Source organism: Sinohyriopsis cumingii, chromosome 8 (genome assembly GCF_028554795.1).
Source record: "Sinohyriopsis cumingii isolate HCF-2022 chromosome 8, ASM2855479v2, whole genome shotgun sequence".
In the NCBI taxonomy this organism is placed as follows: Eukaryota; Metazoa; Mollusca; class Bivalvia; order Unionida; family Unionidae; genus Sinohyriopsis; species Sinohyriopsis cumingii.
Genome location: NC_142968.1, coordinates 57,104,533 through 57,128,267, shown reverse-complemented (window position 1 = coordinate 57,128,267; position 23,735 = coordinate 57,104,533). Strand labels below are relative to the sequence as shown.

General features: G+C 34.5%; 1 protein-coding gene across 1 annotated transcript; it reads right to left on the bottom strand.

The window, feature by feature from the left end:
* Positions 1 to 385: 385 nt before the first annotated feature.
* LOC149793588 (adrenodoxin-like) lies at positions 386 to 23,263 on the bottom strand. Its single transcript, XM_089967551.1, has 4 exons — positions 23,094 to 23,263; positions 14,189 to 14,301; positions 11,777 to 11,909; positions 386 to 10,219 (listed from the first exon to the last, which is right to left on the bottom strand). Exons 1-4 carry the CDS (start codon positions 23,249 to 23,251, stop codon positions 10,123 to 10,125), a joined length of 501 nt encoding a protein of 166 aa, XP_089823677.1. The 5' UTR covers positions 23,252 to 23,263; the 3' UTR covers positions 386 to 10,122.
* Positions 23,264 to 23,735: the final 472 nt, after the last annotated feature.

The following is a 23,735-nucleotide window of genomic DNA, read 5'->3' as shown; positions in this document are numbered from 1 at the left end:
AAGAACATTTATTACTAGGTCTTTTGCAATTTAATTCGTGGATTATTCTTAGATTATTTTTGGATTTGATTCTTGAAACCTAAGTTCTTCGCCTTTTTTTCTCTTCATTTTACAGAATTTTCTAGGAAAATAAATTATTTATTAAATTTTAAAAAGCTACTTGTTTTCACTCTTTCTGTGTTACCGTTTATTCGAGCCTAAACACGTAAGAGCTGATCTTAATAAGTCGGTAGAAAGACTTTGTTGATCTTGCGTTATCTGTTTATGTACTCGACTTTAAATACAATTTACATGATTTGAAGATGAATGTTAAGCCTAAGCAAGTAGTAATGCTATTATTAATACACGTCATAATTTGTTACATAAATGAACACAAACTCTTGAAAACAGATGCCATCAAAAGCATCGAAAAATTTTATACTTCTCTGCATTTTATTTACATGCATCAGGGTCTGTCTTGGAAATAATTAACAACAGCCAAATAATGAAAAGCAATTTCCAAGAGATAAATTGATAAAATCAGCCATAGTTATATGGCTCTACTAAAGATGTCACAGTACAGCGAAAGTATCGAGAATATTCACAATTTATGTATTGATATAAAATATCTCTACCACATTATAATAGTACATAAAATACAACATGAAAACGTGTCAAATTTGGTCAAGATGGCAAAACTTTTCATGGCTGTCTAGCATAAAATGTATTGAACATGTAGAAATGTGTACATGGTAATGTATTTATCTACTGTGTACCATATATACTTATATATACTTACTTATAAATCGAGTCCAATTGCAAACTGCACCAATCTGGATCAGGGTCTATGTTATTTACAGTTGGTCTTGATTTTTAAGTGAGTTTATATGTTAATATGTACAGCACTGCAACACCTGTGGCAATGTGGAGATGCACACATTAAATACTAACGTGAACTGCATCAAAAACTAGTATTTTTGGTCTCCAAATTTGTCCTTAAAACAAAATGCATAGGTAACAAAAGAGGGAACAGTTTTCATGTGCTTGGTCAAGACAAACAATTCTGTACAGAGAGATATACTTTTATTTTTTGACAATCACAAATGAATTTGACAAATGCACACTGTACAAATATATTAATTATTCCTTTCCAGCACTCAGTGTAATGAACCAAATGTAATTTAGCATTGCTGTTTAATGATCCATACACTTGTTCTATTTCATTTGAAATACTATCAGAACACTAGTACTATTTCATTTGAAATACTATCAGAACACTAGTACTATTGCATTTGAAATACTATCAGAACACTAGTACTATTTCATTTGAAATACTATCAGAACACTAGTACTATTTCATTTGAAATACTATCAGAACACTAGTACTATTGCATTTGAAATACTATCAGAACACTAGTACTATTTCATTTGAAATACTATCAGAACACTAGTACTATTGCATTTGAAATACTATCAGAAAATATTTCACAATGTATACCAATCACTTTTAAGCAACAGTTAATGTACATATAAATAGTGTAAATATTAAAAACAAGTGTTATGTAAAACCAGATGTCTAATAGGTATACATATATACCTGTCAAAATCCATGTATCTATCAGACTTTCGTAAACTTTTGCACAAAACTAACACTGCTGGCCTTTTTGCAACAAGTTTTGTTCTGCTTCAGTAGGTGAGAGAGACTAGTCATCGATTCCTTGAAAATCAATGTATAAATTTTACAGCAAGAAGTTGAAACATTTGGCCAATAGTAATAATGACCAATGTAAAAATCCCCCCGTTACAAATGAATATACCAAATTATGGCTTTCAAAAATGATGAGACAAAACTGTAACAGTAAATATGATAAAACACATTCTGCTTAAGCTGGGCTGACAGAATTCCTAGCACATAATCTTTAGAAATATAGTAAAATATTATGCCAAAATTTCTGCAGAATATAGTCAATGATGAAGAATATATCTGGCAGTAAAAGCTTTCATGCTAAACTTTAACATTGTCCACCATGACGCAAAAGCTTTCTGCTGAAGCAGGTGAGAAAAGCAAGGCTGGAATTCATGGAAATAGAATATAACACTACATCCAGATAATCATATGGTTCCATGAAATATCAGTCATACAAGTCTGGTAAAATGCTTCAATGTTTGCTATAACTGATGAAAGGTGCTTCAATCAAACTTTGTGGAAGTAAAACAAAAAAGTAATTTGTTTGCTGCCTAAAAATATATCTGAACATACATTCTTCAATAATTCAACCCAAAATTCTATCATAAGCTTATAAGAAATTATTAGAACAACACTCTGCAAATAAACACTAATGAAGAAGGCATGTTTAAATGCTTAAACAAGGTGTTCATTTGTAAACATGAATACCCTTGCCAAATGAAACACATTTTAAGAAGCTGACAATATACAGACCAGTATGGAGAACTGATAACAAAAAGATGGAGTTATCTGCCTTGCATACAGACAAGAAGCTGTAACAGCTTAGACTGCCTGAATACAGACAAGAAGCTGTAACAGCTTACACAGACTGCCGTGCATACAGACAAGAAGCCATAACAGCTTACCTAGACTGCCTTGCATACAGACAAGAAGCAGTAACAGTTTACACAGACTGCCGTGCATACAGACAAGAAGCTGCAACAGCTTACAGACAGACGTGCATACAGACAAGAAGCCATAACAGCTTACCCAGACTGCTGTGCATACAGACAAGAAGCCGTAACAGCTTACACAGACTGCCATGCATACAGACAAGAAGCCATAACAGCTTACCCAGACTGCCATGCATACAGACAAGAAGCCATAACAGCTTACCCAGACTGCCTTGCATAAAGACAAGAAGCCGTAACAGCTTACACAGACTGCCTTGCATACAGACAAGAAGCCGTAACAGGTTACACAGACTGCCATGCATACAGACAAGAAGCCATAACAGCTTACCCAGACTGCCATGCATACAGACAAGAAGCTGTAACAGCTTACTTACACAGACTGCTGTGCATACAGACAAGAAGCCATAACAGCTTACCCAGACTGCCGTGCATACAGACAAGAAGCTATAACAGCTTACCCAGACTGCTGTGCATACAGACAAGAAGCTATAACAGCTTACCCAGACTGCCTTGCATACAGACAAGAAGCCATAACAGCTTACCCAGACTGCCTTGCATACAGACAAGAAGCCGTAACAGCTTACACAGACTGACGTGCATACAGATAAGAAGCCATAACAGCTTAACCTGGACTCAATTAAAAGCTGTTTTCAACAAGTTAGAAGTTTTCATTCTAACCTAAAGACCATGCTACCATGTGGTAAAAGGAAAGATTACTGCAATACTGACTCTATTTTGTAGTACAAGTAAAATTTAGCATTAAAAGTTGTAAGCCCCCCCCCCATTTATTTTAAAATTTAAAATGTGTAAATGTACTACATCAATATTATAGAAAACAGAAAATGTAAGCATTGCATAATTTTCAAACAAGATTCTCATGTCTTTGTGATTGACGTTTTTTTTGTGAACCTAGAAACAACCATATTTCCAGGATCTACTGCAAAAGATGAAGAATACTATATTTATCATACATGTACTATATAATAATATTATTATATAGTACATGTAAGACAGGTAAATTGTAAGCAACGATATGAGCCTCTGTGCACACTCCCAATTCTAACATTTGTGGCATACTATTGTACGAAAAGCATATTGTACATTGATGTTTGATGGCTGAATGCAAGGATAATTTTTCGTGTACACAAATCTATATATCACTTCTTGTGGAATACATATCCTTTTTCCATGGGGGTGAAAACATTTTAACATTGTTGTGTAACTTAATTACGAAGTGGAATTAATCTGTCAGTTGAAACACTGAATGATTAACAATTAGTGGTGTCAGTACATATGCGGAAAAATATGAACTCGAGCAAATTTATGATACACGCTAATCTATCAATATCTAACAAATTCCTACACTCTCTTCATTGGGTGTTTGCTTTAAAAAATTGTTGCTATGAGTACATAAATGTGTCACTGAAGAAAAAAATCAGTTGGGCTCTGGTTTTCTTCTCGAGTATTTGTAAAACTTCTCTTCTAAATATAGATTATATACCTTACAACGCTTGCTACAGGGCAAACTGTAACAATTAAATCTAGTTTTACTAACACTGCAACTAGCAATATAGGACCATTACGGGTATGAGTGACCACCGCTGCTATGTTCACTTGCACTTTTAATGGGATAAAATGTATTTTATTCATGATTTATAATGATTGAGAGTTCAGGAATTCATGATCTTTTGGCTTGCGGTGTGATTCGCTATCAAGAGTCATGAAATTCACGCAAAATCATGAGGGCTGGCAGATGAGAATTACGGCTATTATATTTCATTTATCTACTTTGGGTAGTTCTTGCTTAATCATGCTAACACGTTATATTTCCAAATATACAAACTGGTCAAAGTGAAAACAAAAAACATAAATAATGAGAAAAAAATGTGTAGTGGCCTGATATCTAAATAATTTATCTATTTGTCTGGCTTTTGTGCCAATGTGATATTTTAGTATGGATGGACAGATGTACATACAGCTGGACCTGATCAAAATGACATGACCCCACAGCAAGCAGCAGGAGTAAAAACAATAAATTGTTTGTTTGAAGTATTGTTATAAAGGAATTTGGTATGCACTGAAACAACATACAATTTTTGTCTCTTTTATCCAAACACTACTTTCTGAAAATTACTGGTACTAATAATTTAGCAAAGACAGAAAATCTTGAAATCATATTCTAACAAAAGTACTTGTACTCATCCTCTAACAAAAGTACTAGCACTCATCTTATCCACTACCAAATGTATTATACTCATAATTAGGAAAGCCAGAAGTACTTGTACTCATCATCATCCATGAGCACTCATGCTCATCCTCTAAGGTACAGTGCTCATTCTCTAACAAAAGCACTTTTACTCATAATTGGGCTTAACAAAAGTAACTGTACTCATAATTGGATAAGCCATTACTTTTACTCATGCTCTAAAAGTATTTGTACGCTAAAAAAAAATTGTACTCATAAGCTAAAATTACTTTTACTTGTACTCTAAAAGTACTTGTACTAATTCTCTAAAAAAATGTAATTGTAGTCATACTAGAATTCTTAAAAAGTACTTTGTTCCACATCTGTAATTCTTCAATTGCATTAAAAAAAGTATGGGGATAATAAGTTGAATATACTTAGTTTTCATAGGTCTTTAAGTAAGCATGTTTCCTTTAGGTCACAAGATTGTATATACTGGCCAAAGATACAACTAAAGGGGTTATACATGGTTTGCTATTTGCTAATGTTAGCTACAACATAAGAATAGTTTGAGGTAAGTGCAAAGTCCAAGGGTCTAAGTGCTCATCAAAAAGAAAACTATATGACCATAAACTTATGAAGTTCTTTATAGCTTTATGAATTACTTACAAATAAAATAAGTTCAGTAACAATCTGTCAAGTGTGACAAGCAAATAAAATGATCAGAGTGCTGATAATGTTACAAAATAAAATACATGAATGCAGTTGGAAATTACCTGATCATGTGAGAAGATGAGGTAGACATATGTATGTAGGCACTCGGTCTATTCATTGTAGGACAAAATACATTTGAATAGTAGGAAGATACATGACTAGCCAGGACATTACAGAGTCTTTGTAAATATGTTAGAATTTGTAAACATTTAACCTGGATAACATGGTCTTATGCAGTCTTATTCAACTAGCCCTCTCGCGTGTTCTGTGAGATCTTTGCCAAATTGGGGTCTGATAAAGGAACGGTTTTCCTTGTAATCCCTAACAAGGCTTTCCCAAACTTTGGGAAAGTGATTTGACTAGCTGATGAGATAAGGTGTTGCAATAAATTACTCTGAGAATAATCATGTATTTTTAAATGTAAACATTGTCAGTTTCATTGGCCAACTGATACACACTCTGGTGTATCATTAAAAATTTACATCCTTTCAAGCTTACAGAAGAATCTAACATGAATGATTAAATAGTGTTAGATGGCAAGAAATCGTCCCTGTAGGGTTTTGGAACAAATGTAACCAAAAGTGCTTTCTAACAGTATCAGCGATCAATGAATCAGTTTACTACACCCTCAAATGGAGGAGATCTCGTAAATGTTAAACTGTTTGAATGAGATTAGACCATATATACGACAAAAATTACATATTTACAGATTTCAATTAACAAGCAACATTTCATGTGAAGATATAAAGTTAACTGTCAAGGGCCATTAACTCTACAGGTGACAAATCAACCCAAAAATGTATACCATGGCCTAAGAGATAATGATTGTCACAAATTACATAAGAATACGGCTTGACCTTGACTGATTGCAAGCTTCCACATAAATAAAAAAAAGAATTTGCTGGAACAAGGGCCATAACTTTGTCCAAAAGAAAGATGACAAGACAAAACAAATACAGGCAACATCAAGGTAACACGAAACAATTTTCACCTCAAAACTGCATCAGAATATACTGAATGGTTCTTGAACAATGCTGATTACAAGCAACATTCCTTATAAAGATATCAAGTTCACTGACTAAGGCATAACTCTATCCCCAAAATGGAGTCGATAAGGCAAACCTTAAAGGAAAATGTACAAACCATATGCTCAAGGGTTCCAAAACTATGCTGGTTACATGGATCTGCTGTAGTGGAAAATTAAAACTGATACTAAAAAATGTGTAAAAATCCATCAAAATTGGACCTAAAAATACAAAACCATGAAAAGACTCAACTACATCTAACAGACAATTCACCTATAAAATGACATTCAGTTACGTGTACAGTCTGCAAATCTGTGCCGGTTACAACAAGTGTAAACTGAAGCAGACAGAAAGGTGATTACTACTGGGCTCCATCATCTCAATGCAGGGCCATAATCAATTTCCCTCCATTAAGTCTTTAAAATGTCTCCGAATTGTTAAAAAAAATATTCATGAGGTATGGGACAGCTGAAGGAAACAAGAATTGGTATGGGCTACTGTTCACCTCCTGCACATAACAGGGCTGGGCAAGGCTGATCAAATCCTGTAGCTCAACACTGCTGACATTTCATTTTCAAAGTTGGACAAGTAAAACTTTGCAAGACACTAGTCTGGGACAATTACTTATTTCCTATAAAACAATCTGTGCAAGCATTAGTTTTCATGCTCTAATCACTATCTAGTTTTATCTGGCCATTCATGCCCCCCGCCTCCCCAGCATAATGAATACTTGAATCTACCTCTCTCCATTTGAAGCATTTACCTCTCTCCATTTAATTCATATCCTGTGATGCTACAGTAAACGGGCACTGTCAACTGTCACATGTGTGCATGTTCTGTTACTTCTTAATTGGGCTAAACAACCAAATTATCAATAAAAACACACTTCAAACAAAACAAATCCAGTGTGATTAATTAGCATTTTAAATGGCTTTGTTATACTGTATTTACTCAACCCAGATGAGTGGATCACCTTTTGATTTGAATCTTTACTGATACTGGTGTCATTTTCCTTTATGAACTGACATTAAAGATTCTTTCATTTTTAATTATGTATACAAAGAATTAGCTTCCATGTGCAAAAGATGATTGAAGCGAAGCAATTATGCTAATTAAGAAGCCGTCTTGTGTTTTTAATCAAACTGCAAACAAATGTTGCTAAAGCAAGGTCATCTTTACTAAGTAAATAAAGTTTACTTAATTACTTGTTGCAAAGAAAGTTATAGGGAAAATTCAGAGATGTTACATTACAATTTAAAGTGGAGGGTTAAAACGTAAGGCTGCCACAGGGTAGGAGTTAACTATTTTGCCAAAAGGACATAAGCTAGACTTTATGACAGCAAAACATATCAAATTTGAAACGAATGTGACAGAGAAATTTTCAGTCAAATTGGACTGATAATTATCCATGGTTTCAATCACTAAGGAAAGATATTTGCAGTCATTGCAAAACATATCCCAAACAGGCACTAGTTGGAAATTTAACCGTGTGTATTTGTCAATGGTATTGGCAAGGACAGAACCAATCAATTATCAATGGTATTGGCAAGGACTGAACCAATCAAGCCTCAGTGGTATTGGCAAGGACTGAACCAATCAAGCCTCAGTGGTATTGGCAAGGACTGAACCAATCAAGCCTCAGTGGTATTGGCAAGGACTGAACCAATCAAGCCTCAGTGGTATTGGCAAAGCCTGAACCAATCAAGCCTCAATGGTATTAGCAAGGACTGAACCATTCAAGCATCAATGGTACTGGCAAAGACTGAACCAATCAAGTCCCATTACAGTTATGGACCTCATAAAGCCTGTGCTGCATAGTATAAGCATAAAACTAACCAGCATGTGCAGCACAGAATATGCATGAAACTCGCCAGTATCTGCAGAAAATCCCTTAAGTTGGAGTTGCTTACACTCTACTAAGAACATTTTAATATCAATGTGAAGGAGTTAAAAAATATATAAATTTTCTGCAACCACTATTCCTGGACAAGTAGACAAAAAGAAATTTGATCAGCCTTAATGATTTTATCCCTGGATTCTTACCATATTTATCGCCAGAAATGAAGCACATGAAATGCAGGATTGGACAGATGTAAAGATAATGACAACACAAAATGCTCTCTCCACAGAACATGGCAGCAGCCAATAAACGTAACAAATTAAAGCATGGAAAAAAGTCAATATGACCTACTTAGGAAACACTAAATAGTAGTACGTCAACATTCAAATGAATTAATTTGCTAATTTTGATAATTTTCACAATACAGTGTGTTCAAAAATGGAAATGAAAACACTAGATATTATCAGTGATGATAACAACATAGATAATAATAATACTGCCAGAAAATTAATATATACCATATTTACTCCCTCATACCTGTCAAATTTAAAGTATATCAGCGACTGAGAAAATAAATACTTAAATACCAATTTGCAATTAATTCATATTTATTCTTGGGGTATCCATTTCTGTGGATTCTGTAGCTGATAAAAAAGAAAAACAAAAAGACCTCTTTTGTTGAAAATACCTATTTACCATATATATTCACTCATAAATTCATCTAACTGCAAAAAAGGACCCTGATCTGCCATCACACCAGCTCTACATTTGTTCTACTGATTATTCCTAACAAACTACAAGACCCAGATGTGCCAGTGCATTATGTGATGGCAGACCTGACTCTGTGCAATTTGCAATAGGATCTGACTTATAGGTGGGTACTGACAGTAATTAAAAATGTAAAAATTGTGACAATGAGTTAAATCTAAAATACTTTAACATTACTCCTGGGTCTGGACAGACATATGGATACATGTTGCCATGGATACCAAAGTGACTGCTTTCAAGGTTCTGCCACAGCTTGCTTGACAACACATTATAGTCCAAATATCAAGAGTTATACATCTATGAAGATAAGAGGACCCCATTTTCCCAATTCCCTGATTTCAACTCTGATGAATATTTCAGTGTTTGCTGAACCACAAAAATGATTCTGCATGAAAATACATCATGTAAATAAATCCACTATATTTATACTGTCAGTTTGCTATACAGTTCACATTCACAAGATTCAGAACACTACAGTTAAGCCACAATTGCTTCTTTTCATACAAAAGTACTGTTAAACACAAATTACACTTATCAATGCTTTTGTCATATTACTATATTGATCAATGAAAGAATAAGGCAAAGATAATCTGGTAACACCAGGGATGAAGAAATGCTAATTTTGAGTTTTAAACCTAAAACCAGACCCCCCCCCCATTAATTTCTTTGATATCAGGGTCAATTTTGGCCAAGGCTTCTTATAGATTGTTTCTTTCATTCAATCTGTGGCAATACAAATCTATTAATTTTTATTTTTTTAAAATAATTTTACTTCACTATATTTCTCTGCTGGATTGTTTACATGACACTGTCTTGTTTTCTTTGCAAGCCCCCCACCCCCACCATCCAAGATGTGCCAGCAAAATAACCCGGGGATGAATCCAAAAGTAAAACTCCGCTAAAGGAGAGAGGAATATGCCCCTAGTGTACACTTCATCTTTTTTTTGTGATATCTAAGGATCAGGTTGATGTTAGGAAGGTTCCCTGGCATCAGCTACACCTCCTGGGATCTCAACCTCTAAACCATCCATATCTTTTGTTACAATTATCTGACAACCTAATCGTGACCTGCAATAAAATAAAATCAATATACAAATAAACAAATATATCCAATTAGCATTTACATGTATATGGCATTTGTACAAATTTTAACATCTTTCATATGTCTAATCTGCAGAAGTGGAAAAAGAGTAAATAAAATTGAAACTGGAAAATGTAAAATAAAATCAATAAACAAATACATATATATAAACCAGATAAAATATGCATACTGTGTTTCTCTCATGACATGACCAGGGACCAGATAAATAAATTTTTCAAAATGGTAGGTCATAGACTTATCATCAGACAAAGATGTCCTTTTTATGTATTTGCCAAAACTACGTAAAAATAAGGGGATGGATTATCATCTGATAAACATGGCATAAAAGTACATATGAATGTGTCAAAAAATTTGCATGCTGAATCTAAAAAATGTGGGTAGTGTGTGAATGAATCTTGGCCTGGAAAATTTATTTTTAAAAAAACAAGATATTTTTAAGCTCTTGTACAAAGCAAGGGTTTCCTCAGATCAATGTCTTGCCTGCCCAAGATGTTTCAAATGAGTATTGTGCTATATTTTATGCCCAATGTACATAAATTTCAAAAGATCTATGTTGACAACAACAGTCACTACAGCCAGTGGAAATGAACAGATACTGGATAGGTACCCAGTGTATTATCTGTCAATCTGACTGAGCACAACACTAAATAATAATATTGGATAGATACTCCATCTGTCAATCTTACTGAGTACAACACTAAATAATAAAATTGGATAGATACTCCATCTGTCAATCTGACTGAGCACAACACTAAATAATAATATTGGATAGATACTCCATCTGTCAATCTGACTGAGCACAACACTAAATAATAATATTGGATAGATACTCCATCTGTCAATCTGACTGAGTACAACACTAAATAATAAATTTGGATAGATACTCCATCTGTCAATCTGAGTACAACACTAAATAATAATATTGGATACATACTGCATCTGTCGATATGACCTAGTACAACGCTAAATAATAAAATTGGATACATACTCCATCTGTCAATCTGACTGAGTACAACACTAAATAATAATATTTGCAATGTGCATGTAAACATTATTTCTGTAAATTCTGCAAGGTTAAAGTTCATTCATAATCAATGCAAAGTGTTAATGCTATAAACAATGTCAGCATCAAGTGTATATAAATAACTGAAGTTGAGACTCCCTTCATCCTAGATTGAAGATATCCCCAATAAAGGTACATTCTCTCTCCCAAGTCATACTGAATAAAGCACATGTACAGTAGGATCTATATTTAAGACTGATTTAACCAACAAAGTTGAATGGCAGCAAGACAAGAGTGCTCAATTCTGATAAAATAGTAATGATCTAACTGCACTGTAGCAGCCACTTCCCTCAAATGATCCAGGCACTCGGGAAATGATTTATGAAGCCAAAAAAGCAGATTATGCACATATTAAGGCATGTGAAGTCATTATGTTGAATACAGAAGAAATATATCACTATCCTATTTGTACTGAACAGTTCTGACTACAGTTGTTAAGCATCTAAGAATGATGACTTACGTCTCTTTCAGGCCATAAGCTAAATCTAACATGTCTAATTCTTCATCTGTTGGTTTCTCTGGCAACCTGTCAAAATCCTTTTTCTTTAAAATGAGATGGCAAGTTGAGCACGCCAGGGTGCCTTCACATGCACCTGCCAATGTTAAAATAAGCAATCATTAGTTTGAGATCTGGAAACTTGGAGACTATACAGTCAATATGGCAGTACAAACTGAGCTGAAAATATACACACAAAATGCAACAGATCAGAAAAGCCTGAAGGTTAAATTTGTCAACATGTACCATATATGCTCACTGATAAGTCAAGTCCAACTGCAACCATCACAGATCCTTACCTACCACAGCATAATGTGCTAGCAGATCATGGTCCATGCTGTTTAGATTACTCATAACAAACTGCACAGTCCTTACACAGACCTGGCATATTGTGCAATGGCAGATCTGGATCTCTGCAGTTTGCATTTGGATTTAACTTATAACTGCATATATATGGTAGTAATGAGAGGGATAATACAACAACCCAACCAATTCATACATGAACTCTGATCAATAGTTGTTGTCAGATCCTTAATATATAATCAAGAGGTATAAGGAGAATAATAATAATCACACATGCAAATAAATGAAGTCACATCACCCCTGTTGTGGCATTATACTATTGGGCACAAACACTTGGCTTATAACGACCGTTATTAAAAAAATGTTCATCAATTTTATTGTTAAAGATATCTCCAAAATGTACTGTCAACTTTAGCTGAATTTTATTCAGTGTCATGCGAGTATAAGTACTTTAAAGGTTTCTATATTTTTGCACATGAGACCAATGACAATGGGACCAGCCATCTAGGAGAAAAAGCAATAAGAATTTTCAGAATGCCATTATGGTGCAATATTGGAGGTCAGATTGGCACAATTTTTATTTATCACCCATTAGACATAAGAAGTCGGTGAAAACCACATGCTAATATGATCATTCTTTCATTTAGAAGTAGTGATGAAAAGATTTTCCAAAATGGCCATTGCGGTGATTATACTGGTTGTCTAAGCAGGACCAGCTAGTCATCATAAGAAGTCTTGTAGGAAAACCCCAGGATGACATGAGCATCCATTCAGTAGTAGTGATGACAGGAATTTCATAATGACTGCTGTGCTGGCCATATTGGATGCCTCAGCAGCACCATTATCATTTAGGACTATGTTGTTGTTGTTCTAGGGTTTAACGCCATTTTTCAGCACAAGATAGGCTATACATGGCGGCCAGTATAACTGGTGGAGGAAGAACCCTGGAAAACCCAGGGAAGAACCACCAACCCACGAGAAGCTACTGGCAGGCTTTCCCACGTACCCATGCTAGCCGAGCCTTGGACTCAATCCCATGCAGACAGAGGTGAGATGGCAGTGATCCAGAACGGTGAGCGCTTTAGACCACGCGGCCACTCAGGGCCTCCATTTAGGACTAACTAGAGCTTGGAGTGAATGTGTGTGTAAAGGTTCATGTAGTTTAGTAGGAGTAGCAGTGACAAAATTTGTGTGCGAACAGACAGACAGACAATAAATAGACCATCCCACAGGTTCCTCTGATTTATGACCAACCGAACTAATGCATGAATGTGTATTAACATTATAGGCATGGCATATTTTAGTGTCATAAAGCAGTTGGCAAGCTATGCCACAACACAGCTGGAAAGCACTGTCATAAAGCAATTGATAATCTATGTCATAAAGCAATTCATAAGCTATGTCATAAAGCAATTGATAAGCAATGTCATAAAGCACTGATAAGCAATGTCATAAAGTAATTGATAAGCTATGTCATAAAGCAATTCATAAGCTATGTCATAAAGCAATTCATAAGCAATGTCATAAAGCAATTGATAAGCAATGTCATAAAGCAATAGATAAGCTATGTCATAAAGCAACTGATAAGAAATGTCATAAAGCAATTCATAAGCAATGTCATAAAGCAATAGATAAGCTATGTCATAAAGCAACTCATAAGCAATGCCATAAAGCAATTGATAAGCAAAGTCATAAAGCAATTCATAAGCAATGTCATAAAGCAATTGATAAGCAATTTCATAAAGTAGGCTGAATTGTCATAAAGAAGTTACTGAGCAATGCTGCATATAACCCAGCACCGCAATCTTTTATTTCCCATTCCTTACCCATGATAAAAACAGAATCTTCATTTTTTTGTACACGTATTTAGCACTTTCTAAGTCTTCACAAAGAAATGGAGGAAGGGAAGATTTTGCTATTAAACTTATTTGAATCTCAATTAGAAATGTTCAGGTTAAAACTATAAAAAATATACTCATCATGGAGAATGGGAAAGACAAGGAAATCCCTTTAAAGTAAGAGACCAAAAAGCCCACAGACAGGCAGAGAAACACAGACAGACAGAAAGCTCACCAAAGCCATCTATATCAATTTCATTTTCAATCACCACATCTAGAAGGCTGTCTCCAACCTTGGCCTTGGCTGTTTGTTTATTTCCTTGGGAATCAACAAAATAAACTGTTACTCTGAAAAAATATAGAAAAAAATGATCAAATCCCAAAATGCATAGTACCTGCCACATACTACAAGAAAAATATACAAGTTCACACAGTGGTCCCATCCACCCCACAACAGATAAGAGGAGGAGACCTTTGTAAAGTATGCCATGTACTCAAGTATTAGTACAGGCATTTTTTTTTTAAGTAAGAGGACATGTGCCATCTATACTCACTTATAAGTCAAACTGCAAACAACATAAACCCCGATCTGCTGTTGCATAATGTGCTATTGTTCTACTGATTTCTCCTATAAAAAAACTATACAGACCATGATATTCAAGCACATTATTTAAGAGTACTTATCACATAGCCAGTACAATTTTGTATTGCATGTGCAGTTTCATATTTTTCATATTACCATAAGTTAAAATATCACTTTATGTGATTCTGACTGGTCCAAATAAGGCCATGAAATTATTGTGCCATATCCTGTTTGCTGATTGGCTGTGATCGTGGGAAAAACTTGTTATTATTCGGCTCGCAAAAGGGAATTGGGGGAAAATGGTCTTGTCTGTTTCAATATGGCCAATTGGCCTCCACAGGAGTTTGTTATGTCAGGTATAACATATCGCAGCATGAAAAATGGCTAAAACCCCGAAGACAAGAACAATAACAACAAGTAAAACTACCAGTATTGCTCAGCTGATAGCGGGGGTGGGGGGCAGTATATCTGTAACATGGAATCCACCCTATATATAAGCATGGTTTAAATGTGAGCTTACTGAAGTAAATAAACTCACCTTTGTTCACAGGAAAATGTAGACATAAACCAGTCTCCCCAACTGACACAACTTACCCAACCACAGCATATTCATGCATTAAATATGTGATGCAAGTCTGACTCAAAAAAGAGATTTGTTTGCATCTTATGTAATGTTCCAAATCAAATACTGCAAATATCCAGTCACAAATACATTACAGTAACTATGTTTCTTCCTGTGTCCAGTAATCTTTTTTTCACAAAAATATTGCAACAATATAATGTTTAGTTGTGATGTGGAATTTCAAGTTAAATACTGGCACTGTGTTGTGCATGCCAACTCAAACCGGTACTGTGCACCATATCAAAAACTTGGACACTGTGTTGACAGATGATTTTGTATTTGTAATCTGTTCTGTTTATTTGGATGGATGCTTGTTCTCTGATTTATAGTTCGCAAAAATGCATAGTCTACTTTTACAATTATTATTTTGTTTGGGACTATATTTTACGCAAAACAAATGAAAGGTACATTGTCTGTCACAAAAAATGAAATTGTTCATTCTTCTATCTAAATAATTTCTACTGAAATAAAAACTACATGATAAAACAAACTCAAATGGGCAATGATTTAATATTAAATTTATGAAACTCATTAAATTATGTCCATTATTCCACTCATTTCACAAATTCAATATTAAATCATTACCCATTTGATATCATCTGTATATGGAACATTTGGATCTTCCAATGAAGAGTACAAGTACTTTTCATAAGGTAATCATGAGTACAGATGAGTACTTTTGACACTGCTGCAATTCAGAGGCCTAACTGTGCCGTCTGGATAATATGCAATGAATTATATTATGATGCACTGCATATCGGATTCCTTGACCATGTGTGAATGTAAATCCAATGTCTGATTTCCTATCAAGATTGTAAAATGAAACTGTATACTATTCAAATTTAACCATACCAAAGGAAAAGACTTGTAAAAGCAGGTAATCTGAATGACTGATTGTGCTGTAAATTAAAAATGTTTCTGATTGAACACATCAAGGTCAAAGTTTTAATGTAGAAGAATAAATGTTTCCATTATTCCCAATTCAGTCAGACTTAAAAGGTTCATTTGTCTTTATGATATTTGGACCAGTCTATTCTAATATAATAAGAGAGAGTCTAAATTCCTGATACAAGATCTGATTTCAAAACCAATTATTTTGGGCTTTAAAATGCATGCTCTTAAAAATTCTGCTTCTTCAGCTGTGTCTTTTAGTTACCAGTGTAAAATGTGTACATTACTTGGCATCACTGTAAAGTTAAATCTTTCCTCTTTTCTCTAAAATTATCAATTTGGGTCTGTTTTGCATTGTGATGGTATCAGAGACCCTAAAACAAGGGTACTACTTCATGATGTAAAATTACAACATTGGACCTTAATGTATTATGCTCGGTACATTGTGTTTTAAAACCATTGGGTTCACATGTGGCATTTTCCCAATCTGGTACAAAGATACTAATGGCCAAGACAAAGAATGGATTAACAGCCAATCAAATTAATAGCATATTATCATTAAGTTAACATCCAATCAAATCAATAGTATAATATCATTATGTTAACAGCTAATAAAATCTATAGTATATTATCATTAAGTTAACAGCCAATCAAAACAATAGCATAACATAATTAAGTTAACAGCCAATCAAATCAATAGTATAATATCATTAAGTTAACAGCCAATCAAATATGTAGTGAATATTTTTCCAAGACTATTAATGTAATAGGCAATGAAAATTGAAAAAGATGGGATAGTTATTACTTTATTGACAACAAGCAATACAACCAAAATATTACAAAATAAATTACATGACTGTTTTGAACTACTTCCATGGTCTTTGCATTGTGCATCACCATTAGTGCATAGGTCTAGCTGTTATCACCTGAAATCAATGCATTATCAAATGTAAAATATCTACTTTCCTACAGTCTCTCTTTTTTTAAATAGAAACATCAGGTATTAAGCAATTCTATATTATGTATATTATTTTCCAATAATAGTTTTGTAGGAAACTTTATTTAGATAATGACATTTTAATACTAAAACCCTACGATCATACTTTGCAATATAATATAAGTGACATAATGTGACTGTCGATCGTCGATTTCACGCATTCAGGAATTAAATCCCCCCCCATGGCTAGCTTTCCATAGTACATCTCCGTCAACCAAGAGTTCAGCAATTTATTTTTGCCCCGCTTTACATGCTTTGCTTGTTAGTGAACTGTTTCATAAATCCGAGGAATGATCACTGAATGCTGTAGATTTTTTCTCGACAAGCAAATTATGATCCCCATTCCCACCAATGAAAACTACATGAGTCAACTTGACCTGGCATTACTGTACCGTATATATAAGCAGTGTTTCCCTTTACCCTTATTTGAGCTTCAGAGACCCCCAATAAGTTAACAATAAGAAATAAGGTGGAATATAAAATGTGGGAAATAGTTATCACATGTATGGTAGCTTGAGACCACATTTGAACTGTAAACATAAATCCGCACCCATTTTAGGCATTGTTAGTTATAACAAAAAAAGGGCATGGTTTACTTGTCAATCAAATGTTAGTGCTTACACTAACTGTAGAACAGGTGGTTTCTTGAAATAATTGATCTCATAATCGGTATCGGCAATTTTAATAACTGGCTATACACTGTATCTGCATAATCGGCAAAAAGTGACATTGGTACAGCTTTAGTATCAATCATGTAGTTTGTGGAATATAAAATAGAGTTCAAACCATTGGGTAAAGCCACTTACACCACATCTGCACAGATAAAGTGATTAAAACAGGCATGAGCAACTTCCTCCCGGGCATGGGCTGGATAAGTGATTTTTAAAGACATACCCTATGATGTAAATAAGCAGATAAAATCAGGCCGCTGGTCAATCCGACATGCAGCCCACAGCTTGTCCACACCTGGATTATAACACCTGTTTAATCAATAGTCGGTATCTAATTATTGTTTTCATCAAGATACTAATTACATGTGTGTTATTGTTGTTCTTGGGTTTAACGCCATTTTTCAACACAAGATAGGCTATACATGGCAGCCAGTATAACTGGTGGAGGAAGAACCCTGGAAAACCCAGGGAAGAACCACCAAATTACATGTGTGTGCTCTGACAATTCACTTTGATATGCAATTTTCAGCATACTTATGATCCGTCTTATTTTAAATTCATCTGCGATATTTGGAACACTTGCACTTTACTGTATAATTAGAAAACTACCCAACCTCCAACAACTTAAATTGTGTGCATCATGTCTAAAATGCACTATCTGAGAATTAAAATGATATTAGGTTCCATTGCTTTTATACTACTGATAAATCAACCCACCATTAAACCAAAGTCGTGAATTTGGCAATACACCTTAATGCAATACACACACACACACACACACACATTAAATAACAATATTTTCGCAAAGAGCTTAAGTCAATTTACAACTTCTGCTTGCTCAGCACTATTTTATGAATTAAAAAGTAAAAATAAAGGGTTTAATTTGAAATATGGTATTAATGGGATCTGATCACTTATGTGCAATGGAAAGCAGACTTGGGGTCAATTACTTTCATCAATTACAATTATACAGAGGTCTCGCTAGGACTTTAAAACTAAAAATAGGAGTCCCACCATCAAAAGTTGCAGTCCGTTCTTTCCTACAGAATAAACACAGACATGAGTGCATCTATTTTTAGAGGGAGAGGTTTTCATAACGTAATCACTCACTTTAATATAGCTTCATTACAACAGTCCATTGACAGGATTGCAAATTTATGGTTTATTTGTTTACGTACTTGTAGTAGTTTTAGGCAATGGTTAAATAGTATCTGATTTGCTGTTTTCCCTCCTGTATTTTCGCAAATACATGTTAAGTCAGAAAACAGCTTAGACCTTAACACATTAACCCCTAGCGCCAACTTTACAGGGCAGGAGGTAATAGCCTAATGCTGAGCTCTGGAGCATCATGGTCATGCATGATACACTAAAGTGAGTGGTATTATAGAAAGGTAGACAGATGTAGCTCTATAATGATACCAAATAATCTGGAATATCTAGCTGCACTGCAAAATACAGATAGAAAAACCTCATTTTTTGGACCTGACTTTTTTAAACCCAAAATTCGCCCATTGTCAGAATCTTATTTTGTGTCCAGATTTTAGACTTTTTGGTCTCAGATTAAGGCAAACCGGTATGAACTGAGATGGGCATTTGGAATAAAGAGTAGTCTCCATACAAAAATAATCGCTCCATTTAGCCACAAAAAAAAAAAAAAAAAGAACTCTAACTTTTACCCTTCTGCTCATGCCGCCATGCGCGAGTCAAATAGCCAATGAAAAAAGATGTTTCTAACACAATTAGGCAGTATGTTATTGAAAAATTATCAGGGATTTGGTGTTTTCAAGTCTATTCAGAAATAGCTTCCAAAATGTGTTTCCTACTCGATTTTCAGGCAAAAATGACAAGCTCCAGGGGTTAATGTGTTAAAGCGTATATCGCAAATTCCACAACATAGCATTGTCCCATATGTTTCTTACCTACATAATTTGCATTTTAAAGTTAAATCTTTAATAAAATAATGCCTAGGCTTTGCTTTCAATGAATTGTATATTTTTCTGAATATATTTGACCGATGATTTACGAAAACAGACAATCTAATAAACTTGTACATCCCAGACTTAGGCCTCACTGGACAGTTTATCTGGTGAATTTTCATTAAACAATGACCTATTGCAGAAAACTGAGAATACTTTTACATTAAAGACACAAATAAAAACAAACTAATGATTTTTGTAGAAAGCATCCATGTGAGATTTTGACTGCAGCAATCAGGTTAATTCCTGATGCAACTGGTGGTTTTTATACTGAACCAACACTGCCACCAACCCTTAAATTTTACATTCATTTTTGACAGGAAATAGCTATTTTGAATATTTTCCTGTGACAAGGCAGCTAAAAGAATCAGTACGTGCCTTATGCATGAATAATGTTCACTAGTACTATAACAAATTAGCATAACTTTTCATCACCCCTCAACCATCCAGATTTTTAGATATTTACCTCTATAGCAGATACTCAAGCCAAGTCGGCTGCTCATTTGCAGCCCAAGTAACGCATTTGATCTCCAATGCTCGTCTAACTGTGACAGGCAGTCACAACAAGCCAAACCATTTCCAAGCCTAACTCAAAGTAAATATAAACCACATTACAGATTTAGCTTATGTGTGAATTTATAAATGCTAGGCTTGTGATAGTTAGGTTCATGCCTTCTACCTTAAAAATTAAGGGGGGGTCAAAATATGAAACTATCAGGTGAGACATTAGCAAAGTCCGCCATTATTTCCCATTAGGCCTACTGGTTCACTAATTTTATGACAAAATAGTGTACAAGAGGCAGTTAATATATATCCAGATCACTGATTCTGATCTTAAAACACATGTTTATATGTTTTATCATCAAAGAATAGCATGCAGGAAATTGATAGTTACTACCTTATTCGGAAAAGGGTTAATGTTCAATCAGCTATCAAAGCATATGCTTGTGAATGGGCAAGAGTTTGTTTGTCAATGTAATTGATATCAAAACTAAGCCTAGCTACTGATGTCTTGATGAATACATTTCGCTACAACACTAGAACTAACTGGGCTAAGGTGAGGGGCATTTTAAAAAAGTATGGTCAGTCAATGTACCTCTTAAGTAGCTCTTGTTTCGTCCGTCAGAGTGAGACTGAATTTTGTCAATCCAAGTAAGGACTTATTCCAAACACTAAGCTAGGCATCACACACTTTCTTATACTTAGCTACTGTCCCATCCGAACTATCAATTATAGCAGCTTTAGCACTCTTCTGAATCTTGTTACAATCTTCGTAAGTTTGACATTTAACCCCAAAATACTTATCCAAATTTATGAATCTCATTTTGTCTAAGTCTCAACATGTCCTGATTCTGAGGTCATGTGTGCTACTTATTCTGATACATTTGGAAATGAACACAATAATGAAAGTTAAAGTTGTTTATTTGATGTACTTTTATAAATGACCACATGCATCTCTGGGTCTTTCTGCCACTGAATTCAATCACTGTAACTATCAGTACATTTTCCCACCGGCCGCCAGTCAAAGCCTTTGAACTTGCCGCCCAGCTATTGCATCATGTTCTTTTTGATCTACTCTTATAATGGCAACATGTATGTACATCAAGGGGTCTTTCAGTCAGTGAATTCTGTCTTTGCAAATATCAGCACAGCTAATTGATCAACACATTTTCCCACAAAGCAGGTGGCTGAAGCAGGACTGGCAAGTCTTTGAATTTTGCTGCACATCTATTACATGTGTAAGGAGGACTCTCGCCTCAGTGATCTTCTGTGTCCCAGATCAAATATTGGCATCCAAATACGCGTAATTAAGTGCTTCCAAGACCTCTGATTACAGTTACAATTATGATGTGCTTGCAAATGTACTGTTCAAAGAAAAAAAATTTGACACAGGACCAGAGCTGGTCACTTAAAAAATAATCACAAGCCTAGGCTCAAATTCCACAAGCCCCAACTCCATGTTTCATCTGCATAAATTGCCATCTTTTTAATATTATTTGTCACACAACATTGCAGTTACTATTAGCATTTCAAATATGAAAATGTTACAATAAAACATTAAAATGACTTGTATTTATTTGGATCTCAAAACATTTCAATAAAGCAATGTTTTCCTGCAGGTCCTGAGGTCAGCCATTGTTTAATTGCTCTAACAATGTCCTTCTTAATCGGTAGATCAACAGTGTTTATGTTCATTAGCATCTGAAGTGTGTCTTGATTTATTTAGTTTCTGTTAAACAAGTGTTGCATTACACTAGTGTAAGCATGAGCAAGGGACAGTTGAATTATATTTCATTCAACTTTACCTTGAAACATCAACAACGCAATATTAATTAAACATGACCATAAAAAAATTCTTAAGTGGTTTTGCCTAAATAATTTTCAGTTGGGTTTTCCTTTTACTTTAACTCCAAAGGATAGCAAATTTTTAATCAATGTTTCAAAATAAATTTCTGCATTTCATCAGTGCATTTAACTTTTCTCTGGCGAATGAGTTTCTTTCTTCAAGCACGAGAGGCACCTCATTTCAAATACAGGAGAGGCCTGATCTCAAACTAGAGGATTTGTAAAAAAAATAATGCTGATGTCAATTACAATTACAAATACAGTGTAATTGTAATTAATTACTCAATTACACCAATTATACTGTAATTGAACCCAAGTCAGAACCCCACAGCAGACTAGGTAATATCATTTTATATACACAGTCTTCTTATCTAAAACTTAGCTTTATTGCTTATTCTATATTAAATCTTTTATTATTAGCCTAACACATGGCAGTTAAGATAAATATACACATTTTCTCAATTTTTATAATTTGTTTGGATTTAAAAACATGTTTATCTCTTCTTTTGTAATCAGCTTGCAATTGAGCAATTATGCAAATACAGACCTTTAATTATAATCACAAGTACAGTGTTATTATAATTAAGTACTAAATTACACCAATCGTGCTTCAACTGAAACCCAAGTCTTCTGGAAAGGAAAATCAATATTTGTTTTTTATTTTGTTGTTGATTTTGTTAAAAGTCTAATAACAGGGCATTTCTTTCAACAGTTAAATTTAACAGCTATGTGAACTTCTTGAGCATATGTTTGCATATAGATCATTTAGATGTGACACATGATGACAGCGGTTCTCGAGAAGCTCGAAAGCCACAGTACTGTAACAACGTAGTATACATGTAAAACTAAAAATAAAAAATAAAAATATTTTACTAATTAAAAGCTATAAAAGCCAGAATATGCGTTATGGATTAATTGCGTCCCACTAAAATGTGTTTCGACACTCAGATGATATGACTGTATAGCACTTCTCTGTTGGGTAATGTCAATGTCAATGGGAAATGGAGACTTGGTCAGATTGTTTATACCATAAATGGTGCAAGTTTATACTCACGTTTCTTTCTTCAGCTTCGGCGAGGTTGAAGAAAATTTCCTATTAACGCAACATGTAACAACCTTTTTGGAAGTGAACGGCACCGTCGTTGACTCAGATCGCGCAAAATTCAGCGCGAATCTTGGAATTAAAATCCGTAAGGTTGACACCCGTGACATTTTCCAATGAAGTTTAACCAAGCAAGCCTCTGCAGCATCATGATGGAAAAATAAATGTATACTTCAATAACAAATTAAACATACGGAACGAAATATTAATATTTATATGAACTTTTGCGGTAAATCTTGTGTCGCTTTGTGCTGGACACAGATTACAGCATACCTTTCAGCATTTTTTTATGATAAACAATGTTTCTCCTTTAAATTTCTCCAGCTGCGTAGCTTGTTCAAAACATGCATTATCGTGTGTTTTGATTATGTTCTATCTACCAATAAAGCCTCGTGCGTGGTGCGAACATACAAGAAAAACAAAAATAATGGATTTTGACTCGGCTGTTATTTATTTTAATTTTATTTTACTTTTTAATCTAGTCGAAATACCTGTGCAGCTTCGAATGTGGGTATTCAGAAAAACTAAGCTTGGAGGAGACATTTTGCTCACAAGGTCTTTAAATTGTTAACATTGTTCTTACTTAGCCATGCT

Bases quoted from the DNA above. Each gene is read 5' to 3' on its own strand.
- LOC149793588 (XM_089967551.1), bottom strand. From the start codon at position 23,251: ATGTCACGGGTGTCAACCTTACGGATTTTAATTCCAAGATTCGCGCTG. The intron at 11,910-14,188 runs GTGAGCTTTCTG...TAACATTGGCAG, and splicing joins AATTGATATAGATGGCTTTG to GTGCATGTGAAGGCACCCTG. The intron at 10,220-11,776 runs GTAAGTCATCAT...ATTTTATTGCAG, and splicing joins GCTTATGGCCTGAAAGAGAC to GTCACGATTAGGTTGTCAGA.